Below are 27,588 nucleotides of genomic sequence, written 5' to 3' on the forward strand. Positions count from 1 at the left end.
CTCTGCTGTGTTTTGCAGCGCTAACCTACACAACAGTACTTTCCTGGCATCCGGAAGTACCAGCTGTGCTGCTGTTTCAGAAGAGCCAGACTCTCTTTGCAGGGTGTTGGAGGGGGAGAGCTGTCTGTGCTTTCAATCAAGAGTTGTGATTTGAGGCATGTGAATTATTTTTTTTTAAATCCTGTCTGATAAAGCTCAACTGCGTGTTTTGCTTTTGGCATCCCATTCCTGCAGCACTGTCCACCCCTCCCTTCCCTGTCTCTCTCCATCCTCTACGTGCTGTTTGCAAAGCTCCCTTGAAATCCTGACTCATCACGGCTCTGGGTCACATGCTGCCACCAAGGCCCTATCAGGGGCGGCTCCATCCCATTGCTGTTTTTGCTGCTGCCACTGGCTCAGAGGACAGAGCAGCTCCCCTTCCAGCCCTGCATCCTTGATCTTGCAATCCCGCTCCTCTTAAGTGGTGTGCTTTGGCCAACCTTCCTACTTCTGGACTAGGAAGGTAAGTGACTTCCACCATTTCCTAACAAGGCTAAGCCCTGCTTTTCACATCCCTCTGTAAGAGGCTTCACAAAATTCCACCCAATTATTCCACCCCCCTCTCCTTATTTTCTTATCCCTCTCCCCTGCGTACTTTCTTGATAGTGCTGTTGCTTGACCTTTAACTTCTTGTCTCTCTTTTAACTGCTGCAAATGTCCCTCTCAGTATACTGGGATGGAGACCTCTAGGCAAGGTACTGGGAAAGTGAGCAGGCATCAGTGTTAAACCTTCTTCAAGGAGTGAGATGGGAGTCTGCAAGGCAGAGGACTCATGACCAGAGATATCAACCTGGGTTTTCCCATCACTAGCCACTTAGCAAAGCAGTTATGTGATGTGGTCATGGACCATACCACAGTGTTATCATCCATGGAGTAAAAAGGCACCATCAAATGTTCTACTTTGGGCACTGAAAAGAAAGCAGTGAGAGCCAGGCAAGCTTTTACTACACTGTCTTAAGACTGGTGTGGCTTCCAGAGTAATGCCCTAGTACCACTAGAAGACATGAAATAAATGCAAAGTGAACTAGGTGCTATGGAAGACAGTGCTAAGTTGGGAATGCCTGGAATACTGTGCAGCTGCAGCACTTAAAAAAAACCCCACTTTCAGCCAGCTTCCCACCACAGTTTATTCTGTATATCCTTGATCCAAATGGTTTCCAGTGGCTCCCCAGCTGTGCTGCCTCCTCCCCTCCTAGTCAGCCTGCCACTCCCTGACCACATCCCTTATCCTTGCTTATCTGGCCCTGACCTCCTTTCAGGACAGTGCTACTTCTGTTGTCCCTGCTTTTCCCCACTGTTGGAAAGGGAGACGGGGAGAGCGAAAGTAGAGATGAGAGATGTGAAGAATAAAGAAAGACTAGTGAGATGGTGGGGACAGGCAGGCAGGTTACATTTGTCCTGCCTCGTCTTTAGTACAAACATTGTTGGAAGGAATGGATAATAGCAGAACAGGCCAAGAGCCAACAGTTTTGTCCTGTATCAGAACTAGAATGAATCAAAGGAAAAGCCGGCAGTAGTGCTTATAAGTGGCTGGAGACTATATGGTCTAGGTTGTTTACCGGTTGGATTCTGTTGCAAAAATGTTGATGCTAATAGAGCGCTAAATACGTAGCATGCACAGGTGAACACATGCCAGTATGCTGTGAGGAGAAGTAGAAGCAGCTGAATCTGCTGGGGCCAAGATATTTCCATGGTGTTGCATCTGCCTTAGCAACCTGGTGAGTGTCTGGCATCTGACAGACACCCAGACATTTCAACACATGGAGCAGCTGTTCAGCCAATGAAGCAGCAGATGGGGGATGCCGACCCAGAAGACGTGGCAGAAGAGGGTAGGAGGAAAACATCTACCTGGGTACATTCGAGAAAACACTGGTCTCGATAAACAAAATCCCCAGACCTTGAACATTTTCCTGGCACAAGATCTACATTATTTTATCAATCTCTAAAACGAGAAGGGGACCAAGAACCTCAGTGTGCTGTTTCTTGCATGTTTACTTCTCTTGCCCCCGATATAACAAGCTCCATCCCCAGTCACATTTCTCCTCCTTCCCCCTCCCTCCAATGGAGTTGCAGCCTTCTCCATTTTGCCCCTCCCTCCCTCCTATTGCCTGCCCTCTGCGTCACATACAATGCAGGTGGAGGGGTGTCCATAAACCCTTTCCTAACAGAGCATAAGATCATCATAACTTTGCCATTCTTATATTAATTCTCCCAAATTGTAACTCTTTCAAGCCAGTTGTGGCTGAGCAAAGGGGTCAGATGAACACAGAGACATGTCAACTGATTGTTGGAGAAGGTGGCTGTATTCTTCTGCAGCGTCCTTCCTTCTATCACCATTTTCCCAGTATTTTTTTAATCAGAATACAGTCGCCAATCTAGGCAGGTCATCTGCAAGCCAAGAAGCAGATGACAATCAAATGTTACAATACTAACTTGTAAAAATTGCTCTCTGTGAACATTTATATTCCTGGGGCAGCAGTCTGAAGGAAAGAATGGTCTGAAGGTGACCACAGCATAAGTCTGTTGCTGAATATTAGTTTTAGCCCTGCTGGCTGCTTGGAAGAGAATCCACCTGTGAAATAGATGGAAGATGCTTTGAGATCATTGGAGGAAAAACAGTGTTAATATTACAGGTAGAGTCTCCCTTATCCAAAATGTTTGGATTTCAGATTTTCAATTTTTTTAAAAAACAGGATTTTGGAATACCCGTATTTGCATATGCATACATAATGAGGTATCTTTGGCAAGGGGACCCAAGTCTAAACACACAATTCATTTATGTACACCTTATACCTATAGCTTGAAGATAATTTTATATATCATATTTTAAATTTTGTGCATGAAAGGGGTAGATGTGAACCATCAGAAATCATGTCTGGGTTACCAACAACTAAGGATGTGGTATCTGTACTACTGCAATACCACTATTTAGGAGAATGCATTGATAGTGCTCTTGCTAGTGCAGAGCAAGATAATTCTCAGTTTGGATACTCGGGCTCTGGGCTTGATTTAAAAGATTGCAGTATTATCCCTGACATCTTTCTCTTGTCTCTTAGATTATATCTACACTAAACCTTTAAACTCCTCTAGGAGTTATAAATGCAGCGAAAGGCACTGAAGTTCTCTGATAGAGAATTCTTTACAATTTCTACAACTCCTTTGGAGAAATCATCCCAGTCAAATTGTTGTTCCCTATTTGTTAATGGGCATACCTTGGATGGCTTGAGTATCAAGGCTGCCGCACCGGACAGGCCCTTGGTCTCATTTGACCTATTTTTTAAATATTCTAAACCAGTTTAAAAGTTATATTGGTTCTAGAATTGACATACCCTCATGTTCATGGCTTGGTTGACATAGGTCTCACAGTTTTTTATGGGGACTCTCAAAATAATGAACATTTTCATTCTTATTATGTTAGTGCAGAAGAAACTGCCTTTCATGCCTCTGTCATGGCATGTTAATTGACCAGACTGTGGACTTCATTACACTAGCCTGCTGTCCCACACTAGTTTAATAATGGAAGCATACCGGTTTAGCATAATTTCTTATTACACTTTCCCCCACACTAGCACTTGGGTGATCCATGGTTGCATGATCTGTTTTCTGCACTGCCAAATGCGGCCTTCCAGGAGGAATGGTGGAAATGAGCGATCATGACCACCAACCATCTCCTGGAGCTGACCGCTGTGTGAATGTGAACGCCGTGGCTGGCTCCGGAAAGATGTTGGCATCTACGGCTCCTCTCCTTCCCATTGTGCAGGGCTGCTGTGTGCACATTCAGGAAGGTGTTGCCCACTGCACTTGCTGAGTGATGGAGGGAGAAGAGGGGGAGGAGGAACAGAATCGTGTCCACTCATTCCACGTGACTGTTTGAGAAGCAGAACTGCAGCAGAAGGGACCTATCACATGAAGGCAGTAATGGAATAGCAGAGAGAGTGAGAACCTATTGATGGTTTTTGCCCATCAATGAAAAGGACAACAGTAATAAATGGAATGCAACAAATGGAACAAACAGTAAGAACTGGAATGCAAGGCAGCAGCAGGATGGACACGACGTGTGATATAGACCAAAGACACTTCTGATAAAATTTCACTTTTTTGGCCTCATATGGTAAAGTCCTACATGACAAGAGAAAGTCATGCTTAAATCTCCCAACATCTTTTCCTCTCTACAAACAGAATAGCCTCTGGCTGCATGATGTTGGATCCATCCAAGGTGAAACCAGAGATTCATGCATGGCATCTCTCTAGGGACAGGGTAACCAGATGTCATAACTGCAAAGGAGGACAGGGCACTGCAAAATGTAGGACACTCAAATGTTGCGACATGGCAAAATAAAAGCTAAAAACACTAATATAATTATAAACCCATGCTTCTTAGTCATCTTCAAAATGCAAGACATTTTGAAATTCCTCCTTGACAGAGGGTTGGAATGTAGGATTTATCCTGAAAAAGGAGGATGCCAGGTCACCTTGTCTAGGGACTTAAGGTTCCTCCTAATTTTGTTCTCTGCCAGTAGCTACAGAAACAAGAGGTTGCCAAGCAACTAGCCAACCACCATGGAGATCTTATTCAGGCTGGATGGTCAACACTGTATAAACCTGACCCTGCCGGAAGCCAAAGCCTGAAATAAAGTGGCAGCGTTTCCCTGCTCCACATCAAAGTACACAGAACCCAAAGCTAGCCAAATTATTTTGGCACATAAGGCACAATAGCCCACATGGTACATGTTACACGATTAACCATTTCTTGCCTTTTCCATTACATCCCAGATTTCCTGCCTGAGAAATAATTTAATTCTGCCTAAGGACCGAGCCAGCCATCTCACTATCCATCCAGCAACATAGATAGTATAGACATTTTTGTATAGCATATTTCTTGCATTCCAGGAACTTCACATTTCCTCAGTAGTCCAACAATATAATGTTAATGGGGTAGGTCAAGATTATTTTCTCCATATCATAATCAGAAGAGATTAGTGACTTGGTAGCTGAGGTCCTAAAGCTATCTTATTAATGTTATTTTAATTAGTTATAATCAGTTCCTTATTCCCCACCACTTTTTACTTGTGAATAAAGCATGCTGCTTCTCACTAGTAACAAGTTGTTGGCATGCTATTTTAAAGTGATTTTTAAAATCACTTAGAAATATAAAATATCTCCCCAGATTGCCCAGAATGTTAAGTGGTAAGGCCATGTGTGCATGCATACATACACGCGCATGGTTTGAAGTAATCAATGTTTATTACTTATTACATTAAAACAGGCGGTGACTACATTATTTTTCAAAATAACGTTGGTTGATGCCCGTGGCATTACTTGAAATGTGTGTCTTTCAGGGTCCAGTAGAGTGTCTGTCCCTGGTAAAAGGAATACTCATTTTTGCTGCCTTAATGGTGGTCAGGGGTTTCATTATTGCCAAGGTCCCCATAGGTTCAGCCTCAGCATCTTCTTTCCGCGCCAGGAACTCTGCCCTGGAACATGTGAACAATCATGCTAGGTAGCTGCAGAACCTTACCACCTAGCCTTTGGAAACATCCCCATACATACCTCATGAATGGGGAGAAAGGCTATCAAATCAGAGGATGCCATTTCCAGACAGACCACAGCCCTGGTGTATATATATTTTTTCTAGAGGAGATTATTTCTCCTTTGGCCTGGCTGACTCATCTGCATGCCAGCTGCAAGACAAATATGTAAGCTTAGAGTGTCACCATGTGCACCCTGCAACATTGCACCAGCTGCCTGAAAGATGCAGAGATGCATCCAGAGAGTGCTACAGGTCCAAGCCCACACCTGCCCCCCATATGATGCTTTTGGGGATGTATATGTGCTGTGGCAGTGTATGTGCACATTGAAATGGCAACAAGAACTCCATGAGAGAGTCCAGCTCAGCTTTGCAGTCTTCCATTTATAACTCCTCATCCAGCAGAAAACAAGCTTGCTCCCTCCTCAATATGATATCCCTTCAAATATTTAAACAGGGCTATCATATCACCTCTTAACCTTCTCTTCTCCAGAGTAGAGAAAAGAAGAGGTGATACCATAGCCCTGTTTAAATATTTGAAGGGATGTCATATTGAGAAGGGAACAAGCTTGTTTTTTGCTGCTCCAGAAAATAGGACACGGAGCAATGGATGCAAGCTACAGGAAAAAAGATTCCACCTCAACATTAGGAGGAACTTCCTGACAGTGAGAGCTGTTCAACAGTGGAACACACTGCATCCTCAAAGAGTGGTGGAGTCTCCTTGCTTGGAGGTCTTTAAACAGAGGCTGGATGGCCATCTGCCGGGGATGCTTTGATTGAGAGTTCCTGCATGGCAGGGGGTTGGACTGTATGGCCCTTTTGGTCTCTTCCAGCTCTATGATTCTATGATTCTATCTGGTTCAGTCAGTACAATTCTGACTAGATGACAACCTGCTGCAGGCACGTGGCTTGGGATGCCTTCTTGGAATCTGGTTTTTCCTCCACACCCTCCTGAATCTTTTTTATACATAACTCAATCCGGTCTGAAGCTGAGAGCCACTGCCTAAGGTATGACCAGTCAGGGAGTGAGGCTATCAAAGCCAAATCTGTGCTCTGTGCATATGTCATACTTTGTTTGTTCTTCTCCAGAAAACAGCAACTCCACCATGTCTATTGAGAAGATCCATGCTCGTGAGATCCTGGACTCTCGTGGGAATCCCACCGTGGAGGTGGATTTGTACACAGGAAAAGGTATGCACCGATGTGGGAGAGAAGAAAAGGTGGGGGGGGGGTGCTCCATTTACAGCTCAGTGCATGACAAATTAGCTCTGTCCAAAGGCCACAAGGAGCTGGAAAGGGCAGAAGACACCAAGGGTGAAGCTGCACCTCTAACTCTCCATCTCTCTCCAGCAAACTTACAAGAAAGAAGGGGAGAATCACATCAATTTAATTTTAGTTGTGTTCTGTTGTGCCTTCTCCCACGTTGCTACCTGGAGGAAGCTGGAAAAGACAATAAGTAGTGTGACATGTTTGCGATTCCTTCAGCAGTAAAGGGTTTTGAAGCCCACAACAATGCAAGAGCATCATTCCTCATTCCCAAACCCCACCCCATCCACACAGGGGCCTCAGGACATAGGTGTTCAGAGCAGACCATGAAACTGTTCACTTCCATGCCTGCAGTGTTTGCAATACCAGATTCCTCAAGAGAAAAGAGATAACCATTACTATTTGCTTACTCAACTCCTAACCCTGATGATAAGCTTTCCTAGCCTCCGGGATTGATATGAATATTCAGGGTTTTAGCATTCCTCTCCAGGTTCCCAGAGAATGCCCAATTTCCCTCACAGATGACCATTTGGCTGTTCACTCAATAGTCTGTGCTTACCCAACTTACCCAGCCAAGTTTTCCTCCTAACTCAGCTGGGACCCTTTCACACTACTTTTGTTGCAGTGGTTCCATCTCATGAAATCCTGGGATTTACCTTTTAGGGAAGGGTACTTAGAATTCTCTGCCCTTGGACATGAGTGATGGCATCAGGGGCCTTTTCACACTATACAGGTATATGAGTCTACAATTTAATTATGATTCTATTTTAACTGCCATGGCAATGGGATATTGCCATGGGATATTGCCGTGGCAGTTAAAATAGAATCATAGTTGAATCGTAGAATCATATACCTGTATAGTGTGAAAGGACCCCTGATGCCATCACCCATGCCTACCCATTACTATTAGGGTCCATCCCCACAAAGGCCCACTGCCTGATCCTCCAAGCACCATCTTTTAGCTCTCCATCTCCAGTTCTTTAGTCTCACATTTGAGCCCCAGAAAAGACTCAGTGGCCTGTTACAGACTGCCAAAATAAAGCTGCTTCGGGTCTCTTTGGAGGTATGCTGTTTAAATGATGCATGCCTCCTAAGAATCCGGAAGCGGCACCAAAGCTGCACTCCAGTGCTTAGGAATAGAGTGTGGCTTTGGCGCGACCTCCGGACTCTTAGGACCCATGCATCATTTAAATAGCATACCTCCAAAGAGACTCGAAGCAGCTTTATTTTGGCAGTCTGTAACAGGCCACTAACTCTTCAAGTACATGCTACTGCAAGTACAAAACCACAAGCATCTTTTAAAAAATCATTTTTATTAAAATTCTACATATACTAAAATTTGGATAGAACACACAGAAACATACACTAAGCTACATTTAAAAATAAATTTATTATTTTTATTAAATTATTTATTGAACTGCATTATTATTTTTATTAAATTATTGAATTACAGTTGGCCATCCATATCCATGGATTTAAGCATCCACATCTTGGATTATTTTTTTTTAAAGGAAGTTCCAAAAAGCCAACCTTGGTTTTGCTATTTTATAAAAGGGACACCATTTTACTATGCCATTGTATTTAATGAGACTAGAGCATCCACAGATTTTTGGATACCAGGACCCCAGTGGATACCAAGGAACCCTTGTAATAATAATAATAATAATAATAATAATAATAATAATAATAATAATTTGTTTTATTTATATACCGCTATTCCAAAGATCATAGCGGTGAACAGCAAGTAAGCTAATTTGCCCCCAACAGTCTGGGTACTCATTTTAGCTCCCTCCTCGGAAGGATGCAAGCCTGAGTCGAGCTTGGGCCCTTTTGCTGGTCTTGAACTCGCAACCTTGTGGTTTTGAGTGAATGGCTGCAGTACAGGCATTTAACCAATACTCCATTGTATATAATGGGACCTGAGCATCCATGGATTTTGTATCACTGGGGGGGGGGGGTCGTGAAACCAAACTCCAGTTGATACCAATGACCCACTGTAGTAACAATAAGAATCATACCCCATTGTATATAATGGGATTTGAGCATCCACAGACTTTGACATCCACAAGAGTCCTGGAACCAAACCCCAGCTAAGGATAACAACGGCCCACTGTATCATCTTATGAATTTCAGAAAGGGACTTCTGTGAACTCTGCATAGTATATACATTTATACCATAAACTTCACACATTTAAAGAGAATTTACCATTAGAAAATGGGTGGCATTTGTTTAAATCAACACTCAGATTTTTTTTTTAAAAAAAAAATTGTTGCAGCACAAATAATACAACATTCTTGTCGTGTGCCTTCAAGTTGTTTCTGACTTACAGTAATCCTAAGGTGAACCTGTCATGAGATTGTCTCAGCAAGATTTATTCAGAGAGAAGCTGAGAAAGTGTGACTTGCTCAAGGTTACCCAGGGGGGTTTCATGGCAGAGCAGGGATCCAAAGCCGGGTCTCCAGAGTCCTAGTCCAGTGCTCAAACCACTATATCACACTACCTGTCTACAAATAGCATAATGGCATAGCTGTTATTCTCCCTTTTAGTGGCTTTCAATCTAAAAGGGAGAAATGATACAGGAAATTGGCATCCTCCTTCCTTGTTGAGAGATACTTGTTGGTCCCTCACCCTCCAAAATTCACTGGAGTCCCCACTTTTTACGACAATATCCATTTGCCTTCTTTAGTCACACTCATCACAGGCAGCCCTCAACTATGGACAGCAAAATTAAATGTGACATTAATTGTGTGATTGCTTTTAAAACATGGACAGTTTGGGCTGTGTTTTCAGTTAGGTATAGCCACTATAAGGATGCCTATGCATCCTCAGGACTGTGACCACCACAGTGTTATAAAATCCAAAGAGAAAATAAGTGTGCATGGTGTTAAAATGTGATGATAAAAAAGGAAAAAGAACAAAACAAAACATGAATTGGAGAGAAGTGGTGGCCACAACACTAATAATAATAATAATAATAATAATAATAATGATAACAATCATCATCATCCTATGGTAGTTGTGGTGAGGGGAGAATAGTAAGAAAGAATCAGACACACTAAGATTTTGGAAAGAAAAGTTGGACAACAGATTGAGAGAAGTATTAGAATAGTCTTGAGAAGATTTTAAAATGACAAGCAGGCAGTAGGTGACTTGATTTAAGAAGGAAAGAAAAAGGAGAATATGAGAAAGAGAGGTTAACAGTGCAATCTTAATACATGCTTAGACGGAATCAAATCCCACTCCAAATGTTAAGATGTAAAAGGGAAAGTCGGATCAAGATATGGAAAGAAAAGAAGGGGGCAAGCGGCAGGTTTAATAGACTGAGAGAAAACAAGCTTTCCATCAAGAACAGGGATAAAGGAAGCGGGGAAAGGATTAAGATACAATAAATAGAGAAACAATAAAGTGAGCTGGTAAGAGGGGGGGAAGCAGTGCTGAGCCCACAGATGTAGAAAAGGAAATGCAAGCATGCACATGAGTAGGAGAGAAAAAAAGATAGGTATAAATTTGGCCTTCACGTCAGGTAATGATAGTATTCATGTTTACTTTCAGGCAGTATGATTTGAGTGGTATGGGAAGGGGAATGGGCAAAAGGGAAAGAGAATGAGTAGATTACAAAAGAGTTTGGGTGAGCATCTTTCAGGAGTGCTTTAGATGTGTGTTCCTGCATGGCCCTTGTGGTCCCTTCCAAGTCTAAGATCCTAGCTCTGAATTCAAGCTGCTATAATATGCTGCTTCCTGCATACACTGCTAGGAGATCTCCCAGAATCAGCATCTGGGCAGCAGAGTGTACTACTTGGCCCTGTGACCTGCAACGTGGCCCTTACGTTCCTACAGAAATGCTGATGCTTCCATGTGTGGCCCCTGGAGTCAGGCCCCACCTGAACTTCAGCTGATGGATCAGAACATACAGTGGACCCTTCGGATCCAGGGAGGCTTTTGGATCTGCGTGCATGGTCACCTCACCACCACCATTGAATAATATGGACCATGACAGTCCCTGGTCACTCGAAATCCCAGGTCTAGAACCAGCAGTTCCGGAGGGCCTGCTGTACCCTCTTAACATTTCACAGACGAAAACAGGGACAAATAATATTAGAGTGGTCAAATAATATTATGAGGTAAAGGTGCCAACGAGACCCAGCATGGCATAGTGGTATGACTCTGGAGACCAAGGTTCAATTCCTGGATCGGTCATGAAGCCCACTGGTGGCCTTAAGCAAGTCAGACATTCTTCGTCTCAGAGGCAAACTTCCTATGAACAAATCTTGCCAAGAAAACCTCATGATAAGGAGTTATATTCCTTAGTTGCTTTAGGGTCGCCATAAGTCAGAAATTACTTGAAAGCACACAACACACAAAGATGCCAACAGTTATTAATAGGGAAGTACACAAGCTAAGAGAAGCTGCAGCACTTTGCTTTTGCCCGAGCTTCCTGGACAGGGCAATGTCCACTCCTCTCAGACTTAATTCTACAGACTTAATTCACTGTAAACTATGGCCTGTTACAGACTGCCAAAATAAAGCTGCTTCAGGTCCCTTTGGAGGTATGCTATTTAAATGATGCATGCATCCTAAGAATTCGGAAGCTGCACCAAAGCTGCACTCTGGTGCTTAGGCATGGAGTGTGGCTTTGGTGCGACCTCCGGACTCTTAGGACCCATGCATCATTTAAATAGCATATCTCCAAAGAGACCCGAAGCAGCTTTATTTTGGCAGTCTGTAACAGGCCTATCTCTACTCTTTGTGTTCAGTTTGGATCAGTGGAAGTAAGACAGTGACAAAGGGGGAAAGAGGGAGGAGAAGAGAGAAACTAACACATTTTGAAAGCAGCTAAAAATATGGGATGGCAGAGGATTAATCAAGGCCATCCCAGCCAAAGAACATTTAGGGGATAGGCTAGAAACTCTGTGGAACAAGGGCTCCAGATAGCTTTATTTGTATTATCATTCCTCCTCCTTCTCTCCCCCCTCCTCAATCAGCAATAATTCCAAACCATTAAGCAGTTATTTAGGCAGGACCAAAGCTGGAATTAATCTATCTAAATACACATTGCAAAAGTGTCCAATGTCAATTTTAAAGCAAAATAAACTCAACAGTAACACAGAGGTTTGACATGCTTAATGTTGTTCAAAATGAAATTTAAAATATTCATAACTAAATTAATTATAACCCAAAAAATGTTAAGTGGTTGCCAAAACTAGCCAATAATGCCAGTATCCTCTGCTCACTGGCCATAACATTGAAAGGTGGAAAAAAGGTTATTTCTTATGGTGCAACTGCATAGAAAATACCACCAGCATTATTTTCACGTTCATATAAATATATATCAAAAGTAGGTAAAGGTAGTCCCTTGACATGAATGTCTAGCCACAACCAACTGTAGGGGAGTGGTGCTCATTGTTACTAAGCCAAAGAGCCAGAGTTGCCCAAAGACCACTCTGTGATCATCTGGCCTGCATGACTGCACTGAACGCTGTTACCTTCCCACCAAAGTGGTACCTATTTGCCTACTTGCATTTGCATGCTTTCGAACTGCTAGGTTGGCAGAAGCTGGGACTAGTGGCAGGAGCTCACCCCATCATGCAGCACTCGAACTGCCAACCTTCCGATCTTACGACTGTCAGAACTTAACCACTAAGCAACCACATCCCACATATATCAAAGAGCTACCATTATTCTTCAAATTTTGAAAGAACCACTGAATATCCAGGGAAGGCGCCTGTGTTCAGTTCTCCCACAACATTTCCCACCTCTGCCTTCCTCAGGCATGTTCCGGGCAGCTGTTCCCAGCGGAGCCTCCACTGGGATCTATGAAGCTCTGGAGTTGCGTGACAACGACAAATCCCGGTTCCTTGGAAAAGGTAGGAGCACTCCCCCAGTGGACAAGGCATGACTCTAGATAGCTCAGGATGGAGGTGGGTGCGCTTATTATGGACATGCACATCCACATGCTGGTGGCCTGCTTTCGGAGTGGCAATAACAGCAGATGTGCAGTAGTGAAATTTCCCAAGCTTCAGTCTCAAGCTGGAGTGACAGGGTAAAAGCTGATGGTCCCATGTGCCTTATCTCTCACTCTCTCTGTTTTTTTCTGCCTCTGTGTGACACTCTCTGGTCTTTTTCTTTTCTGTAGGGGTGCTGCAGGCAGTGGAGCACATCAACAGCACTATTGCCCCTGCCCTCATGAGCGCTGTAAGAATCCCCCTTTACTCTTCATTTTCCAAAGGCTCTTCTTATGTTCCTTCTTTCTTTTCCTCTCTGTGCTTTCTTTTCATCCTGTTTTATTTTCTGTATGCCCAAGCATACCGTGTGTGTGTGCATGCACATGCAAACACACACATGTATGCACACATATGTGTGTTATCAAAACATTAATGTCTTCCAATGGAGCTCATTGTAGAAGCCGATTATTTGGTCAATGCTGTACATAGAAGGTAGATTTTTCTGAACTATAAAGGTGGCATAGTAAAGAATGAATGCAGTATCTAGAGTAGTAACTAGAGGAGGCAAGAGGAATTTGTGACAAATTTCAGGGCAAGTTTTGCCTGACCGTCTTCCATTAAAGTGCTCTTTCTTTTTGCAGGGCCTCCCTGTGGTGGAACAGGAGAAGATAGACAACCTCATGCTGGAGCTGGATGGAACAGAGAATAAATGTAATCCATTTCCATTGATAAGAACATGGACATGTGGGGTGGGAGAGGCAGAAGAGGGTTAGTTGGCAGAGCAATGGAGAGCTGTCAGAGATAGGAGAATATCTGCAAATCCTGACATATATGCATGGAACCTAGTAGTAAGAGATACCATTGGGGCTGGGGATGACTGGAAGAGCTTTGGGGGCTGGAACAAGTCTGTGATGCTTTTGTTATACTATAATGTGATGTGATCTTCACAGCTCAGTTTGGAGCCAATGCCATCCTGGGTGTTTCCTTGGCTGTGTGCAAAGCAGCGGCTGCAGAGAAAGAGGTCCCCCTGTACCGGCATATTGCTGACCTAGCTGGAAATTCAGATTTGATTCTGCCAGTACCTGTAAGAACTTGATCATATCTAATTTCAGAAAACAAACAAAAGGGTGGTGCAGGGATGATAGAGAAACTAAAGGAATATACAAAGGAACTGAACTCCTTCAATACCAAAAGAGAGTACAAAGCTACCAGACTCTTTTCCACACACATTGATTTTATATCCACATTACTAATCCAAACCAGATTCAACCCCACTTTATCCTCATGGCTGCCAGTCACAGAAAACATGGCATTTTTGTTTTGTATAGCAGCATGGAATTGCTTTACAAAAATTAGCAACCTCATAAATTAGCAGCCTGACTTCCAACAACATTGTGGAGGAAGCCATGATAGTTAAACAAATTTCAGAACAGTGCAAAGTGATCATGTAGATGTGTACTGGACTCTATTGCTGCATTTCACCTTTTGATTCTTGTCTTACTGAACTCCTCCAGGCCTTCAATGTAATCAATGGGGGCTCCCATGCTGGGAACAAGCTGGCCATGCAGGAGTTTATGATCTTGCCTGTTGGTGCTGAGAGCTTTCGGGATGCCATGCGCATTGGTGCTGAGGTCTACCACAATCTCAAGAGTGTTATCAAGGACAAGTATGGTAAAGATGCCACCAATGTAGGAGATGAAGGAGGTTTTGCCCCGAACATCCTGGAGAACAGTGAAGGTGAAGAAAAGAACTGTATGGATTATTACTTCCTGTAGCCTCCAGGCCAATTCCATTCCCGATTGCAGTTTCTCCAGTAAAAAGTAATATTTTTAGTAGAGTGATCATAAAGCAAGACAAAGAAGCTGGGCAAACCATCCCTAAGGAGAAGCCTGCAGCCACCTCCAGCTGTGCTGGATCGGGACCGTGGCAACCGTGCACTGTGCCCCAATTTGGCCTTTCCAGGGTGCAATAGCTGCAGCGCCGTGGCATTAAGGCACTCCTTTGGGGCTGCACCGTGTAAACGCAGCGCCAGAGGTGCGCCATGATGCCGCACACCGTGTGGAGCAGCACGTGGCATCAAGCTGCCATGGGGACAGAGTTGGGGTGTGCATCATATGGACGCCATCCTTCAACTCTGCCCCCAGACCGGCCTTAATGACTGGTCTGCACAGCCTCTTACTTCCACATAATCAAATTTGAGGGCTGGAGTTTTAAATTAGGAGTCTTAGGTCCAAAACACAGTACAGAAATAATCCAGGTTAAGGCTGCTTTAGCTGCCCTGTCTTAAAGCTAAGGAATTATGGGAACTGTAGTTTTGTGATACACTTAGCCTTCTCTGTCAGAGAGCTCTGGTACCACAATAAACTATAGGTCCCAGGATTCCCTAGCACTAAAACAGAGCAGTTAAAGTGGTCTTGAACTGGATTGTTTCTGCTGCTGCAGTGTGTTTTGGACCAGAGTCTTCCCTTTGGGATTTCTACACTCCCAAGATCTTCACCCATTCATATGTTGATATTTTTAAAAAGCTTCACAACCCGACAAATTTGTTGGTGTTTCCCTGATAATTTCTCACACCTTTATTTATTCTTTTTAAGGTATAAATACTGTGCCTCTTTATAGAGATAGTGAGAGCAGCTTGTGATGGTAACAAATAATGCCACAACAGACTAAAGAATAGTAAAACAAACAAAAATAGAATATGCCAAGAGGATAAAACACAAGGTGATCTGTGTTTAAAATGCTGGACCAAATCAAAGCTTGCTTAATGATGGGGTGGGACTTTTCTCTTGCCCAGAAAGTTATTCTGTATTGTGGATGCTGTCACCAAAATGAATGGGAGGATCCAGGATCACCAGAACCCCCAGCCAACAGTTAACCTAAATTTGTGGTTAGTCCTGTCTGGAGTAGAGCCATTGAATCATTTAGATTGAGGTATATGTTGACTCACTCAGTTGAATGGGCTTACTCCGATCTGGACTAACCAACACGATTCCAATCAGTTATCTCCATCCTATCTGGATTAGATACCATTTGTTCTCTCACTTCTGTTTTGCATAGAGACTGTTGGGAAGGAGAACAGTTTTTAAAGTAAATAAAATAAAATTATCCATATATTAAAACAAATTCATAACTGAAAGACCAGCTAACATATATAATTAGTAAAAAAAAAAAGCTTATATTTTAAAATAGGTGAATTCTGAAGAAATAGAATAAATTCTTCAAATGGAAGCAAGAGAAAGGTATAAGCCAACCTGGGGAGTGAGAACATTTGGAGATTCTTGGGGCAGTGGAGAAAATAACTGATTGAAATTGGCCCCCTGCACTGCTGCTTTTCCTTCAGTTGATAAACTTAAACATCTTTTGAAAAATTCATTTAATGTTGCTTGACTATAAGGCTTGACTATAAGGCTTGACTATAAGGCTTGACTATAAGGCTTGAGTATATGAGAACCGACAGCAAATGCATGTGATAATACACATGTTGACATGATAAAACCTCAGTGGCTGCTTTTTCTGGGCAAAGCAGCATTGGGAGGGGAAGATTTTGAACAAAGAAGCCGAAGAACTATGTGCTGGACCTTTGTTTTTATTAGGGTTCCAGATATGTGTTTGTAAGATAAACATGCATCTGTAACCAGGAGGGAGCAGCTGGAAGAAAAAGTTGGTGAAGAGCATGTTAGAAGAAAACCTCTCATAACTTTCCAGCTGCAAGTCCTCCCACCCTTGCAGCTGGTTTCCCCAAAAGTAGCAGCAGGAACATCTGTCAGTGTTTTTAATTCCATGGATTATGTGCAGCAGGTAGCTTGACCCTAAGCCAAACAGGAGATGCTCTTTTCCTCTTCCTTATTCATCAGTGGGAATCTCCACTCAAAGGATTATTTCAGATGTTTAAAGGACATTTTCAACCTTAAAGATGCTTTTTCTCTCCCATACCTCAGCACTGGAACTTCTAAAAGAAGCCATTGAGAAAGCTGGCTACACTGATAAAATTGTAATTGGCATGGATGTGGCTGCATCAGAATTCTACAGAGATGGCAAATATGACTTGGATTTCAAATCCCCTGATGACCCCAGCCGCTACATCTCTGCTGATGAGTTGGGTGACCTCTACCAGAGCTTTGTTCGGGACTATCCAGGTGAGCCAACTGGGAAAACCTCAGCAGCAGAGAAGAAAATCATAGAATCACAGATTTGGAAGAGACCACAAGGGCCACCCAGTCCAACCCACCCCCCCCCCCCCGCCACCAATGCAACTCATCATAGAGTTTCTGTCATTAAAAGATGGAATGATGACTGTGTGTAATAAACCCATCATTTTCTTCCCTCTTTCCCTTTCTCTCTCTTCAGTGGTGTCAATTGAGGATCCCTTTGACCAAGATGACTGGGAGGCCTGGTCCAAGTTCACAGCAAATGTAGGGATTCAGATAGTAGGGGATGACTTGACAGTGACCAACCCCAGACGCATCGAGCGAGCTGTTGAAGAGAAGGCCTGCAACTGTCTCCTGCTTAAGGTCAACCAGATTGGATCAGTCACTGAAGCCATTCAGGCGTAAGTTAATTCCAAAATTCTTCTATTATTATTATTATTGTTATTATTATTATTATTATTATTATTAACCTTTATTTAAGAAGCGCTGTAAATTTACACAGCGCTGTACATACAATCTTTTTAATTAGACAGTTCCCTGCCCTCGGGCTTACAATCTACAAAGATCCCATGAGCTGTAGAGCACTTGCCCAGGCACAAATCCACAGGGAAGTACAGTGGTACCCCGGGATACGAATTGATCGCGTTACGAAATTTCCGGGGTACGAAAAAGTTAGATTGGAAAAAACTGTTCCGGGTAACGAAAGATTTTTCGGGTTACGAAATTCATTTCGGCGCGTTTCGGCGCGAAATTCAAATGCGAAGCGCGGCTAGCGGCTTTCCAGCGCTAACGGAAAGCCTTTTCGGGTTGCGAAATGTATCGGGTTACGAACGGCGCCGCGGAACGAATTAATTTCGTAACCCGAGGTAGCACTGTATATTAACTATGTTTGTTGTATCTCCCCATAGCTGTAAACTGGCCCAGGAGAATGGCTGGGGAGTGATGGTGAGTCACCGATCAGGGGAGACTGAAGACACCTTCATTGCGGACCTGGTGGTGGGACTCTGTACTGGGCAGGTAAGTTCTGTCTGGGTAGAAATCATGCCTTCCACCTCCTCTTAGGAGGAAACAGATCTATGCATAACACCATACTTTATAAGATGACCATACTATCCTGAACATATCCATCTTGTCTGGTTTTGGGAGCTAAGCAGGATAAAGACAGGTTAATATTTGCATGGGAGAGCACCAGGGAATATCGGGGATCTCCTAGTAGGGCTAGAAAAGAACTGTGGAGAGATGCTGCCAGGCAGAATTAGCAATACTGGGTTAGATGGACCAAGGACCTGAGTAGGAGGCATTTTCCAGTGTCATGTGTTGCTAGGAACTGTGCATTCTTCTGACAGGGAATTGCTAGCACTATTAGTCAGAAAGCATTTTGTAGCTCTTCTGTTTTTCCTTCCTTGATTTTTTCTTGATACAGTAATTTAAAAAAATAGAAGAAATGGTGGGAAAGCACTGGAAAGTTAGGTGCAAATCAAGGACTTTGTTAAGAAGTCTGCTCAGAAAGAGGCGGAATTATGATATGGACAAGTGAGCAGGCTGGGAGTGGAAGAGGCTCCAGTGGCACCATTAGACCTGGACTCTGAGACTGACATTGGGGACCCTGCAACCTCAAGGGCCCAGATGGCTCCAGAGTTACCAGCAAATTATGAATGGTGGGCATATCAGCACCTGGCATGGGAATATCGGGGCTGATGCCAGTTGACACAGTATCCCTTTTCCCTTTTCTAGTTCTGTTGCTTTTTAAATAGACATTGGGTGGCTGGACCCAATGCACAGTGACACTCCAGAGATGTTGTTTACAGAGGAAATGAAGATGGTGAGCAAAGATTGAGCTTTGCTATGTAGCACACACACACTGCTAGCCTCTAAGGGGAAAAATGAAGGGAAGAAACAAATAATACTGTTGCCTTCCTACTGCCACTTTATATCCTGGAAGGAGGGTAGGAAGGCCAGCAGCCAGCCAGGATGGTGGTAAGAGAGCAGAGTTTGCTTGCTTACTTGCATCCTTCCTTCCTTTAAGAAACAAAAATACTTTTTGTATTGGTTCAGTGGTCAAACCAAGCACTCCCACATACATATGTACTGCTGGTATGTATGGCATTCCTAAGGTTAGGTGCTAATTGTGAGAGCCTTTAATGTGAGAAACATTAGTAATTAGAGTGATGTGGCCATGCAGTTTGGCTCTCCATCTACTATATTCCTGCCACTATTTACCAACTGGGTCAAGTGTTGAAAAGATGCTCTACTTGTGTTCACTTGATGCAAGTAGAACAGTAAGTGTAGTTAGGAATCAGTGGCATCACTAAGGGGGTGCAGAATCCACTGGGTGACACCCCAGACGAGGGCTGACCTTTAGTTGGGTCCTCTTCTGCTGTGCCCTTCCCAGCTTTGCCATGGTGGCAAAGATTTCCTTATGAGGAGAGCTTTACCACCCCAGCAAAGGAGAGGGCTGAGCACCCCTCTTGCCCAGCAACCCCCCTCCGCACCAGGTGACACCAAGGTTGGGGATGCCACTGTCAGGGATACCGAGTGCAGAAACTTGAATATAGTGGACATTAAGACTGGATGGGAACTCACATCTTTTGACCCTCATAACTTCCACATATTTGGGTAAACGCCAGAAGCAATCTTCTTTAAACCATGTAGCAAAGAAGAAGAAAAAAAGAAGATCATTCAGTAACTCAGGAGCAGAGTTGCCAGAACCCAGGACCTGCGACTTAGTCTCCAGTTTTTGTAGGTCATCTCCAGTCAGGAGACTAAAGTTACAAATTCATCCGTTTTGATCAGCTCACCTTTGGGCAGGAAGAAAGAGCTGTGTGCAAATCTGCTGCGTTAGGAGAGCAGCAGCTTCCTACAATTTCCTACAAAAATTCCTACAGCTTAACAGATTTGTTGTTGTAACTTGCAAAGACTCTCCAGAGTGTCTATGTTGGGAGGAATAATCCCCTCATTTCACCTTCATCTGGGAGCAGCCCCCTCAACTAAGATTTCGGTCTTCTTCATTTTGAAACAGAAAAATATGTTCCCAGTGTGTGCATGTGTGTGTAAATGACAAGCTGTCAAGCAACAGTGGTTAGTACTTAATGTGTCACTGGGGAATCCCTAGGACTCAGGTTTTGGCCTAGAAACCTCAGGGCCTGGGTGAATCCTGAGTTGGCTCTCTTTTACAGATAAAGACTGGAGCGCCATGCAGGTCCGAGCGACTGGCAAAATATAATCAGCTAATGAGGTAAGAACTGCAACAGGTGATGTAAAAAGTGTAAAATTCAGGATTCAGGCTCACTAAACTGAGTCAAGGGATCTTCTGCTTCTGGAAATGTCTTGGGGCCACATACCTTGGCCATTTTTGAGGAGGCCAGGGGAGGCTTGACTGCATAGGTGCACCACTGAAGGGCCACTTGCCTATTACAAGGGAAACAGGGTACAATTTAGGATCTCTTCCAGTACACATCAACAGGGAATTCAGGGCTACATCCTCACTTTATACAAGGATACCAGTATGTTTCTCCTGGCATTGGCTTCCAAGGCATAGGTTTCCCAGAACCATCACTACAAGGATGTTTCCCCCCCATACACATTAATCACTTTAGTGTCTTTCATAGATTCCAAGCAAGGCTGTCAATATGCAGCATTCAATATACAGCATTCATGTTCCTGTTTTTGGCATTAAAATGTCACTGCACAAAAAAAATCTAGTTTTGCTAGATTAATGTCACTGGATGTAAATATGCATTCTACTGAAATAATGGTTAGCAAAACATTTGCACATTTTATTCCTCCACTGCCAACAGAGATGAGAGAGTGTGCTTGCTTAGGGCCGGCAAAGGATTCCATGGCAGAGTCATGATTTGAACTGGGGTTTTTGCAACTCATTATTATGCAGCTTCTAATGGAGCTGACATTAGCAATTTAAGTTTTGTCTTTAACCTTTCAAAGGAGGTTAATATTGTCCAGTCTGCGCCCACTATGTGACCAGAGTCATGATCCATCAACTTTCTCTCTTTCTGTCTCCCACAGGATTGAGGAGGAGCTTGGCGATGAAGCTCGCTTTGCTGGCCACAACTTCCGCAATCCGAGTGTCCTATAAACACAGTCCTTGCCATACTAGCCTCCCTGCAGATTTCCCATGCACAGACTCTCTCTGAGTGCCCCTTAGACTGCCTTCTCCATCTTCTCTGCTCCTCACTCCCTTACATACCTCTCCAGCTGCCAGATCTCTGCTCCTTAGCCTCCCCAACTGGAATCCCCTAAGACATGTCGAGAATGGCGCTTCCTTCCACCCTCCACGATGCAGTGCTGCAAGCCAGCTTTTGCGTGTGTTGTGAAGTGTCTGCTCTCTGGGCCTGCTTCAGTCATCAGTGTATCCAAGTACAAAATGGCATGAGCACACTTGCCAGGGCACGTGGCCCATACATGGGGATTTGAGGGTTGTCCTTAGATCAGAATGACAATTGTGTTTGTTTATTGACGCAGGACTGTGTGTTTCTGTGCTGTTGCCACCTGGAAAATGTTAGGTGCTATGTTTTGCTCTTGGATATGAGTTTGTGTTTAACCTTGTGTTCTGCATTCTGTCCATAGCTGGCTGCTTTCTATGCATATGTGTGGGTGTGCACACAAGAGTGTGCACATGTGTCTGTGCATGTATGGGGGTTCTAGCCTGTCCCTACCTACTTTCAAGTATTCTTTTTAATCTCCAGTGTAATGTGATGTATGTGGGCATGTGTGCGTGTGTGCTGTAGTACCTGAGTCTGAGGTTAAGTTGCAATTGATCTGAAAGTTGCATTGCTTTCAGTTTTTCTGAAACACAAGGGCAAAGTGTGCTGCCACAGATACTCTGGACCACTGGGCTATGCTTTGCGGGGTGTTGTGGGTCAGTGCATTTGTGGGCATGTTGTTGCAATCAGCAGCCTGCTCAGACCACTCTCCCTCCCTTTGCCCTCCAGATGTTTGGTCACAAGGCACTCTCTTTCTCCTTCTCCTTATCCCCTGCCATCACTTCTGCTTTGACCTCCAGAAGTTTCACCTTCAGTTGAACAACAGTGACAAGTAATAGGAAAGAAACCAACACCCCCCAAAATCTACCAACAGACAAACCCTCAATTAAATTCTGATTCACATCTGAGCTTCTTGCCTCTGCCTGAATATCTCTGGGTTTTTGTTTTTGGAAGGAACTGGATGAACTCCATCGATGGAGTACGTATTCTAGAGTATGATTTCCAGAATTCCTTGGCAGCATGACCACTACATTCTTGGATTCTGGGAGCTATAATCCAAACTAATGTTTCCAAGTTCTGGGATAAAACCTACTAGCTCCTGATAGGGGCTGAAGGTTTGGTGGTAAACACCCTGAAATCCTTGTTGTCTGAGACCTACTTTTACCCTTCAGCCAAAAGCAGCTCCTGAGAGGACTGGCATCACCAAGAAGAAAGGTTTCATTTCTATGCTGTGTGGCTATTAACCTTCCCATTCTCTTACTCCGGGAGGGTGAATACATGACCCTTTAGCTGCTGCTGAAACTGCATTCCTCATCAGCTTGGGATGCAGCCCAGCATCATCTGAAGGGCTGCACAAATCCCATTAATCCTACACCACTCACAGGTCTGTCAGGTTTGCAGAGCTGAAATCAATTGGAGGCATATGTGAAGAGATCTAGTTTGAATTTGCTTCCCAAATTCAAAATTCAACTATTCCAGGGGTCAGCAAAGTACAGTTCTGAAGATGTTGTTGGAGTGCAGTTCCCAAAAGCAGTAGCCAGCATAGTCAATGGTGAGAAATGCTATGAATTGCAGCTCAACAGCCGCTGGCTGCTTTAAGAGAAAAGAAGCAAAATAAGGATATTTTTCATATCCATATTTATGTAACTTGGATATTAAAATAGGTTTCAGATTAAAATCTTACACAGCATGTGAGACCATCATGAAATGTGGAACTTCTATGGAGATTATCCCATTACAAAAAAAAATTATTCCTGCTATTTTCAGCGAAATTCCCGACTTTGAAAATTGGCCAGCTGAGTGCAGCTTGTAACTGGGTTTTAGGCGGGATGCAGTCAGGCGGCACCATCAGTGGCATTTTTCCTGCGATAATACCCAACTGCATCCCGTAATTAACATGAAAACGGCAGAGTAAGTCACCTTTTTTTTGTAATGGATAATCTATGTGATTTACATAGAAAACAATTATGCAGAGCAAACAAAACAATCCTCCTTATTTTATCACTGAGAAAGCCCAACAAAAGCAGCATTCTTGGAACAAGGCAGGCTCTGAAGTTTTCTCTAAAGGTCTTTATCGGTCATAACAGCTGCCAACCTATTTTCCTAGAGAATGACTCCACTCTTTTGGACGTGGAAAATGATAGCAGACCTGTTCGGTGTGATGCTGAGACAAGCTTCTCTTAGTAAGTTGGAGGACTCAGCCTTCTTGGCAAGGGTTAAGTGAGTTGGTCTGCATAACCCATTTGCAGGCTGAATAGAAATCTGGAACTAGCCGCTTCACAGTGTGAACTAGATCATGACTGTTTTGGTAGCTGAACCATTTTTGACAGTCGTGTTGGACTGCCCATGCATGTGCTTCAGTGTAAGTCCTGGCAAAATAGGAGCTAAAGTTGGGGAAATCCTCATCAGGCCAGAGGCAATTGCAAGTGAAGGTCAAGAATAGGACGAGAGGTTCAGCATGAATAAAGAACAGCTTCAGAGGATGGCCATGGCAATCCCACTCTAAAGAAACTTGCCAAGAAAACCCTATGATACCCTTAGGGTTGCCGTAAGTTGGAAACCACTGGAGGCACACAAGAACAACAGTCTTGCTAAAGCATTGATTCCTGAAGTTGGTGGTACACCCCCCATGAGGGACAGTGGAAAGGTCTGGGGGGGTGATAAAAAAAGGGGGCAGTGTTAGGGAGGCATTGAAAACAGCATTTTTAACAAACAAATTTAAATTACAGAGTCTTGGAGTGGGGCAAAACTGTGTCAGTCCAACACGGCCTCCCCTCAGGGGCCCTGGAAGAGGTTGTCCTGGTGCCAGTAAGAGAACAAGGACTCCACAGCCATGGTGTGTTGGGGAGAGAGAAGGACCAAGCATCATTTTAACCCTCTGCCTCAGGCAGTAAAATGTTGTGGGCCAGGCCTGCTGGGTTGCTGCTTTCCTCTACCCAACATGAGGCCAGACTCAAACCTTTGATCATCGGCATAAAACTGACACGTTGCCCAGTCTTCTCCCTTACCCATGGCTACCCAGGTCTCTCTTTTGCCCAAGGCAGCAAAACCAAACCAAAACAAAATCCCATTTCTCTCAGCGGCCTCTCCTTTATGGAAGGGGAAGGGATATGGAGACTGGAGGGGGACAGGCAGAGCCTCACTCTCTGGTCCCCTGCCCCACTGTCCCTTTCACCCCTCTGCTCAGGGGAGCCTCAACCAACCCAGCAAGGGACCACCATTTCTCTTCCCAAAAATCATATCAAGAATTTTGGTTACCAAAAATTAATAAATAAATAAATTCTGCTCACCCCCCTGAACTGTGGAATAAAGGCTGAGAAACAGGAAAATAAGGTTGCGGAGTGAGCTGCATAAGGGATAACTCAGGCTTTGCCTAGAAATACTTGTAAAGTCTGGTCTAGAGAACAAAGATCCTAAAAGAATACCATGTAGGAGAGCTATGCTGAAACTTAAAAGAGTAATACAAATATAACATTTCTTCAGTTTCTACATTTTAATGTTATTAATCACCAGGAGCAGACAAGGTAGAAAGCTCTCAGTGTGAGTTTCAGTCATCAATACTGAAATTTGGGTGTGTGCTTGCTACTTTATCCAGAACTGCTTATTACAGCCTTTTAAATGGTAAAACAGCATTTCTTGAGTCAAGCATCAGCAGGAGGTGATAGCTCCTTTTGCCTTTATTTTAGCTAGTTCTGGCTTCAGTTTACACATCTCCTGCTACCTCTGTTGAAGGGCCACTGGACATATCCAGACTGATTGAAGAGACCCAGATTTGTTCCTGTTTCTTCTGATTTTGTATCCAGTTAAAACAAACCAACTTTGGGAGCTGGTATGAAAAGTCTCTGAGGGTACTGAAAGATGCCAAAATATATTCTGGGATAAACGAAAGGTGCATCAGTCTTGAAAATAAAACCAGAAGAAACAGAAATAAAATTTGGAACTTTCTGGTCCTGAGGAGGGTGCATCCCTAAAATATAGAATCATAGAATAATAGAGTTGGAAGAGACCGCAAAGGCCATCCAGTCCAACCCCCTGCCATGCAGGAAATCTAAATCAAAGCATCCCCAACAGATGGCCATCTAGCCTCTGCTTAAAAACCTCCAAGGAGGGAGATTCCACTACACTCCGAGGGAGTGTGTTCCACTGTCCAACAGCCCTTACTCTCAGGACGTTCCTCCTAATGTTGAGCTGGAATCTCTTTTCCTGTAGGTTGCATCCATTGCTCCGAGTCCTATTCTCTGGAGCAGCAGAAAATAAGCTTGCTCCCTCCTTCAGAGAAAGATGCCAGTCACAGATGCCATGCTGGTGAAACATCAGGAATAAACTCTTCTAGAACATGGCCACATAGCCTGAAAAACCCACCCAAAAGCTATGGATGCCAGCCATGAAAGCCTTCGACTTCACATATACTCAGTATTTTTTATTTGATGCACAGAAAATTCCACAGCTTCTAGAGGAGAAAAATCCTCACAACTTACATCATTTTTCACTTATCCTTGGGGAAAGTGCAGAAAATGCAACACTACATTGTACACTATACCTCTATACAAATAACATCGTGAAATCTTTCATGTTGGCTGCAGTCTTTACCTATGTGAAAGTTGTGCAAACCAAATTATGGAACAAGAAAAGAAACTTGGCTAAATGAAGCTGCAGTCATATATGGTTTTGTTGTGCAACACTGCTGTTTTTTTTTACTAATTGGCTATTTGTTCTTTAATATTACTGATTTTGTACAACATTTTTGCTGTGCAACATTGCTGTTTCCTATGTAAAAAAACAAACAAACCCAGCTAGGTTGCACAATGAAAACATTGAATCAGCAATGTTGTACAACAAATAGCCACATGGTTTTGTTTTGCAACACACTTTTGGTATGCAGTATGACGGTTTGAAACCCAAGTGCCACATGATGGAGTGAGTTCCCATCACTAGCCCCAGCTTCTGCCAACCTAGCAGTTCAAAAGCTTGTAAAAGTGCAAGTAGACTAATAAATACCACTTTGGTAGGAAGGTAACAGTGTTTGGTGCAGTCATGCTGGCCACATGATCATAGAGTCATCTTCAGACAACGCTGGCTCTTCAGCTTAGTAACGGGGATGAACACCACCCCCTAAAGTTGGACATGACAACCTTGTCAAAGGGGAATACCTTTACCTTTTACCTTTATTGCTGTTTTTTACATAGAAATCAAAAGTGTTGTAGACCAAAAGGCCATATTTTGTTGTGCAACACTGCTGGTTTTGTGCAACCAGTGGCATCGCTAGGGTGTGTGTGTGTGTGGGGGGGTGCAGATTGACCAGAGGTATGCATAGCTAACCTGCCAGGAATGTAATCTGTTGATTACTGACGTAGCGTGATGTAATGTTAGAATGTTTTGTTACTTTCCATGAATAAATGTATAAATGCTTGGATGCATGTCTTGTTAAGTGTGCCCACGCTGTGGAAGCAATCCCTCAGGCACCCCTTTGTGTGGATGCCCTCCTTCTGTTCACTTCTGGTACCTATTTGTCTACTTGCACTTTTACATCTGTTTCCCTTTTAAATGCTGTAAGTGCTGATGGTGTGAGTGGAGTGAGGCTGAGTAGGAGGAGAAAGGAGAGGCCCCAGGTTTTTTAAAATTTAAATAAGATAATTAATTTAATTTAAATTTTTAAATTTAAAATTTAAAAATATTAACAACATATTTTAATTTTTTTTCTTTTAAAAATCACATATTACCAGATTTTCACTATAACTACATTTAGGCTGTATGTATGATATTGTAATTTAAAGGTATAATTTTAATTCTGATAGGTGTTTATGTCACAACAATTCAGTGATATATGGGGATTACAATTTATGAGTAACATCAGTACAAAAACTATTACTATGGATTCTGTATATAGCATGATCCAGGAGGAGATCAATGAAGGGAGAAGTGACGATGAGTTACTGCACTGTGTGACATCAATCCTAGTGGTGCTACTGCTGTGTGCAAAAATTTTGTTGTGCAATATTTCTATTTACTGTATAAAAAAGCAATCTTGCACAAAATACACATCAGGCTGACTGAAAGCAGATTTTTCTATACTGAATGCTGCAGTTTTCAGGGGGAGCTGAATAGCTTCTGGAGGAGCTGTGCAGTTTTCGGGAGAAGATGCACAATTTTTATAGAAAAGCTGTGCAGTTTTCTGCCATGGGATGGGTGGGTCCAGAATGTCTCAAAGCCACAGGATGAAATACTGCCTCAGAGTTTGGTTAGTAGTTGGAAAAAATCAAGATTTAGTATCCCTATCAGTTTATGGCCTGTTACAGACTGCCAAAATAAAGCTGTTTCGGGTCTCTTTGGAGGTATGCTGTTTAAATGATGCATGCATCCTAAGAATCTGGAAGCTGCACCAAAGCTGCACTCCAGTGCTTAGGAATGGAGTGTGGCTTTGGCGCGACCTCCGGACTCTTAGGAC

At 43.3% G+C, this 27,588-nt stretch overlaps 1 protein-coding gene across 2 annotated transcripts; it reads left to right on the forward strand.

Moving 5' to 3' along the window:
- The first annotated feature begins 4 nt into the window (after positions 1–4).
- Positions 5–22,051, forward strand: ENO2 (enolase 2). Of its 2 annotated transcripts, none has more exons than XM_089488944.1 (12): positions 5–155; positions 6,656–6,757; positions 12,602–12,697; positions 12,967–13,025; positions 13,417–13,486; positions 13,726–13,859; positions 14,290–14,512; positions 16,714–16,911; positions 17,123–17,324; positions 17,832–17,940; positions 20,100–20,158; positions 20,947–22,051. In XM_089488944.1, the coding sequence occupies exons 2-12, from the start codon at positions 6,673–6,675 to the stop codon at positions 21,014–21,016; spliced, it is 1,305 nt and encodes a 434-aa protein (XP_089345070.1). In that variant the 5' UTR covers positions 5–155; positions 6,656–6,672; the 3' UTR covers positions 21,017–22,051. The 2 variants fall into 2 exon arrangements, with proteins under 2 accessions (XP_089345070.1, XP_089345068.1); XM_089488942.1 differs by lacking the exon at positions 5–155 and adding an exon at positions 355–502.
- The last annotated feature ends 5,537 nt before the right edge of the window (positions 22,052–27,588 follow it).

Source organism: Sceloporus occidentalis, unplaced genomic scaffold (genome assembly GCF_023333645.1).
Source record: "Sceloporus occidentalis isolate IW3139 unplaced genomic scaffold, rSceOcc1.0.p SCAF_1, whole genome shotgun sequence".
NCBI classification, from domain to species: Eukaryota; Metazoa; Chordata; class Lepidosauria; order Squamata; family Phrynosomatidae; genus Sceloporus; species Sceloporus occidentalis.